Source organism: Typopeltis vanoorti, chromosome 18 (assembly GCF_054136105.1).
Source record: "Typopeltis vanoorti isolate ZY-2024b chromosome 18, IOZ_Tvanoo_1.0, whole genome shotgun sequence".
Lineage (NCBI taxonomy): Eukaryota > Metazoa > Arthropoda > Arachnida > Uropygi > Thelyphonidae > Typopeltis > Typopeltis vanoorti.
In genome coordinates this window covers 71342870-71348198 of record NC_143566.1, presented here as the reverse complement: position 1 = coordinate 71348198, position 5329 = coordinate 71342870, and the positions used below count along the sequence as shown (strand labels likewise).

Below are 5329 nucleotides of genomic sequence, written 5' to 3'. Positions count from 1 at the left end.
AAAATAAAACAAATTCTAATTAACTTTTTGCATATTTATAACTGTCGTTCCTTCATTTTATAAATATACATTTTCTTAAACAATTCTTTGGACTTTGGACTTTAAAAAATAGAAATCTATTTTTGAAAGTCCAAAAGTGTTTATTTAACGCATTTCAATTAAAGATAACTCATGTAGGAACTTGGATCAGTGACAATAAGCACAAAAAAATGACATATTTCCTTTCTAGAAGTGTGTTTCTTGGATAACTACATACTCACCGGAAGAAGTACTTTCGTAGCATTGGCTCTGGTTTCCAAAAAGGAAATACACGTTATTCTAATGAAAAACAACTATTAAAAATAATTTTTGAGGCTATGCCATTTCAAAGTAGATGCATACATTGCTGTGCAGTGTTTTTTACTTCGTTGTAATGGGTGACAACAGGTATTGGCAAAGCCTGCGTGAAGGTTATACCTGGGAAAGAATATCAATGGTAAGCACGATATATTTAAATCTAATCATTTTATGCTTTGGCTGTTTTTATCGGATATTGGTTTGAATACCACTATGGCAATGATGTATTTAAAATAACTTAAACGTTTTAAGCGATAGTGCTTACTCATGATCTTGCTTATTGAAACCTGAAATGAAATGTGTAGACTATGAGGGATTTCTCTAAAAAAGAAGGGTTATCTTACCCTTGGACGAATAACTATGCTACTATAATATGTATTTTCAACAGCTCAAGCTTAATCGCTATGAAAATTTTGTATGTCATATGTGTAGTTTACAGAATTAATAATTAACAAGCATGAACCCTTTCTACTTCATTAAAGTATGGAAAACATTAAAGGGTTGAATATGTAACTTCTGGAAGCACCTGCGCGCAATGTACATGTAGCTATTAGAATTCTTGTTCTGCAGTGTGTTTAAATATGATATCCCGGTTAAATAAATTTAAATAAAATAAATACAACGAAGAATGACATACGAGATTGGTCTGAAAAGTTCTCGGCCTCAATCATAGATGGCAACACTATATGCAAGATATTTTTTTCTAAGTTGGTACATCTGTCATTAACATCCATGTGAAATTGGCAAGTCATTCTATCAAGTAGTTTGTTTTATACAGATGACTTAAACAAAAGTGTTTATCCTTTGAAATGGATAAAATTGAGTATCGTGTGGTTAAAAAATTCTTTGTGAAAGAAGGTTTAAAGCCAAAAGATATTCATTCTAAGTTCATAAAAGTACGGGCTCTCTTATCCTTCTTTTCGACAATTAAGAAATGGGCTTCCTTGTTTAAACGTGGCCTTACCAGCCTTGAAGATGATCCACGATATGGTATTGGAGGACCGGCGAGTCAAAGTGCGTGAAATTGCTGAGACTATAGGCATTTCAAAAGAACGTGGAGGATACATTTTGCATGAAGAATTGCAAATGAAACAGCTTTCTGCAATATGGGCGCAGCGTTTGCTCACAGTAGATCAAAAAAGCACTCGCATGAAAATTTCTGAACTGTGCTTGGAGCGTTTTAACAAGAATAAAACTGATTTTGTGAGTCGATTTATTACTATGGATGAGACTCAGATTCCCCATTACACACCAGAATCCAAACAGCAGTCAAAACAGTGGACAGAAGCCGATTGTTCAGAGACAAAGAAGACAAAGTCGGTTCCATCAGCAGGAAAGGTCATGGCATAAAGGAATTTTGTTTATTAATTATCTTGAATAGGGTAAACGAATAACCGGGGAATATTATACCGATCTTCTAACCATACTACACGAAAAAAGTCGTGAGAAAAGAACCGGTTTGCAGAAGAAAAATATCATCTATCATCAGGACAATGCACTTGCCCACAAAGGTGTTTTGGGCAGGTGCATTGTCCAAATGGGAAAATTAAGGGATCTGCACTATGAATTATTGTAACATCCACTCTATTCCCAGATTGGGCTGTCTCTGACATCTATCTCTTCTCAAAACTAAAACTCTTCGTCGCTGGTCAGCGTTTTTCTTCGAATCAAGAGGAGATTGCAGCTGTAGAGGGATATTTTGCATATCTTACTGAGAACCACTATAGGGACGGGATAATGGCGCTGGAGCATCGCTGGAATAAATGTATTAGTCTTAAGGAAGTGTATGTTAAAAAATAAAAATAAGTTTGAAATCATAAATTCGTTTTTTCATTGTTAGGCCGAGAACGTTTCAGACCACCCTCGTATTTGTTCATTAAAGATTTTTTCACATTTTTCATTGGTCGGATAGCTGGGGGTCCATAAGACGCTTTTGTGAGGATACTCGAAAGAAGATCAGCACTGAGTACAAATATATATATATATATTCTTTTGTGACCAAGTTATTAAAATATATTTAACGATTTTTATGATTCACTCAAATTATACAAAATATCCATATTTTTAAAACTAACTTCGTCCTCTTGAGCGAAATGCAATTGATCCTATAGAATTTAATAGTTTTGATTTTCGTTGCAAATCTGATTTATTTTGTACTTTTCAGCAGTTTATCCCAAACAGATCTGATAAAAATTGAAGTGACTATATTGCAGAAACCTTCTGACTCGAATTGAGCGTAATTCAGTTGGAGGTACTTAAAATTGCATTAAATAAAGTTCAATGAAATGAATAAATGAGGTACTTTGCTACTGCAGCAGTACAATACGTCAAAATAGATATAATTGAAAAATGCAAAATTAAAGTAATTATTTTATGTTTCGATTGTTTAATTAGACTGAAATTACTTGTCTTTATGAAAAATATTTTGGTGCTGATACTGCCTGCCTGCAAGGCAAAGCAAGGGAGGTCTTCAACCGTTTATTATCTATGCTACGGATATGGTGCGTATTATACTAGGTAAGCTGAAGACAGATCCTTAAGCTCCTCACGTCGTCGACGAGAATTGAAACTAGGACACTCCTTCCCCAGGCATATGGTTGCGAAGCGGACAGCCACTAGGCTAACCGCGAGGACTATAATATCCATCATTACTTGAGATTAAATAAATAATGTAATACATAAATAATATAATACTTTACCATTTCCTTCTAGCAGTAATCAAACAGCGTCCAGTGATATCAAATGTGAATCACTAACTAAGATTATGTAGAGCGAAATAAAATGACACTGAAATTCATTCATCCATCTTTTATGCTTCCAATAATAATATCTGTGCCAGTGTTTTCCACTTGTCATATTGTGAAATAAAATTCTATAAGTTATCAATATTTTATTTATATTTTATATTTAAATTTATTTTTAATTTTTTCCAGGCCAGAATGAATCTGGAAAACATCTGTTACATCTCTTAGTTTTAATGGGATAGCTTTATAGATCATGGCGGAAAACATTTCAACAGCTTTGAGGGTCTGCATTTTTGTTTTTGTGTTGAGGAGTTTCATTCAGACCTCTAAGTATATCAAATGCCAAAACCAGTGTCCAAATTCAAGAATTGCCAGAAGCAGAAACGGTATTTCATGCAAATGCGACAAATTATGCTCTGCATACGAAGACTGTTGTGCCAATTCTCCATTTAGACCTGAATTACACGCAAAAGCGCCTGATGTGAAACACGCAATGGCTTCTTGTTTACCAATTCCTGGATACTCAGGAATTCGCATAATCAACCAATGTAATGAAACATGGAGAGGTCCGGAAGAAATTAAGAACAACTGTACGTCATCGAAAACCAATCTGCAAGATCCCTATAGCCAACTACCAGCAACAAATACTAGAAATGGAGCAACATACAGGAATTACTACTGTGCGATATGCAATAACGATGAAGCAGGTTCTGTTTTGTGGAAAATTCACCTACAGTGTGGTAGCAGCGGAGAAAACACACTAAGCAAGGAACGATCGCTGAAGAATTTGATATACGACAATGCATCGAATGGATGGGGAATAACTGTTCGGAATAAGTTTGGCAGTTTGATTAACATACAGTTTTGTGATATATTATTCAAGCCTTTCACGTCTATAATCAACAACATTCGACCATGTATTCCAAATTTAAAATCTACTTGTAATCCAAGCTGGATCAGTTCCAAAGTGAAAAGTTTATGTAAGCAATATTTGGATCCTGTTGTATTTCGGAAGGGAGTTTATCGCAATATTTATTGTGCACGGTGTAACTTCATTTTAGGTAGTCCTAAATCATGCCGTTCGATACCTTCCTGGAGTTTTCCTGGAATTCCATTCCCTTATCCACACTCTCTTGTGTTTCCAAAAAAAATGCCAGATCCATTTGCTGTCATTTTAGACTTTAATCCAAATTCTGGACAATTGGTAGGAAAATTTGAGAATGTCCGACTATGCAAAAGCGGCATGGCATACGATCCTTTTACAAAGATTTGCCGGCATGTCGTGTGTGGTTTGCCAGGATATCGAATGAAAAATGGAAAATGTCATAAGACTTAAGATATTTATTTTACCGCAATTGTGTCAATCATATACTTGTCAGTATAACTCCAAATTGTATGTTAAAAGTGTTTGAAGATATTAAATCTATTTTATTATTTTTGTTGTTCTTTTTTAGGGTCATCTACTCAAAGCAGTAAAAAGAAATAAAAGTTTAATTTTTAATTTTTAATCCGTAACTCAAGAAAACCGACCTTAGAATGACTATTTCAGTCAATAATAATAATAATAATAATAATAATAATAATAATAATAATAATAATAATAATAATTTGTTTTTACAATAATACTTGTTTTCATTAAAATTATGATTACATATTTAAGTTCCATGTAATACATACATACATACATATATTGCATACATAAATACATTACATACATTGATTACATATATATTTTTTAAATTTAATCATTTTTTATATTATTAAAATTATGATTACATATTTAAAACAGGATTAATTCTGTTTTTTTGTATTGTTTATTGTAACAATGAAATTCGTACAGCACGCACGCGCGCGCGCGCACACGAACACGCACGCACGAACGCACACACACACACACACACACACACACACACACACACACACACACACACACACACACACACACACACACACACACACACACACACACACACACACACACACACACACACACACACACACACACACACACACACACACACACACACACAAACTTGGAATGTATTGATGCGTCGCTGAACTGGAAGCCTGAACGAATATATTGTGTTTCATTAAGTTTGTATGGTATTTTGGATGCGTGTTTCTTGTTCGTAGTATGTCCTTAGAGCTCTTTTCAGGCTATTGTAGTTTGTAAGGTGCCTGTTTTCAAAACGTAATTTGTTTATCATGTCTGGGGATGTAGAAGTTTCGCGTGGCCTTTCCGTAGTAAT

The 5329-nt window shown here is 34.3% G+C and overlaps 1 protein-coding gene across 1 annotated transcript; it reads left to right on the top strand.

Moving 5' to 3' along the window:
* Window positions 1–382: 382 nt before the first annotated feature.
* On the top strand, window positions 383–4518 carry LOC150096785 (uncharacterized). The gene is made up of 2 exons (XM_090407809.1): window positions 383–475; window positions 3270–4518. The coding sequence occupies exon 2, from the start codon at window positions 3334–3336 to the stop codon at window positions 4414–4416; it is 1083 nt and encodes a 360-aa protein (XP_090263935.1). The 5' UTR covers window positions 383–475; window positions 3270–3333; the 3' UTR covers window positions 4417–4518.
* The last annotated feature ends 811 nt before the right edge of the window (window positions 4519–5329 follow it).

Coding starts and splice junctions, on each gene's coding strand:
- LOC150096785 (XM_090407809.1), top strand. CDS start 3,334: ATGGCGGAAAACATTTCAACAGCTTTGAGGGTCTGCATTTTTGTTTTT.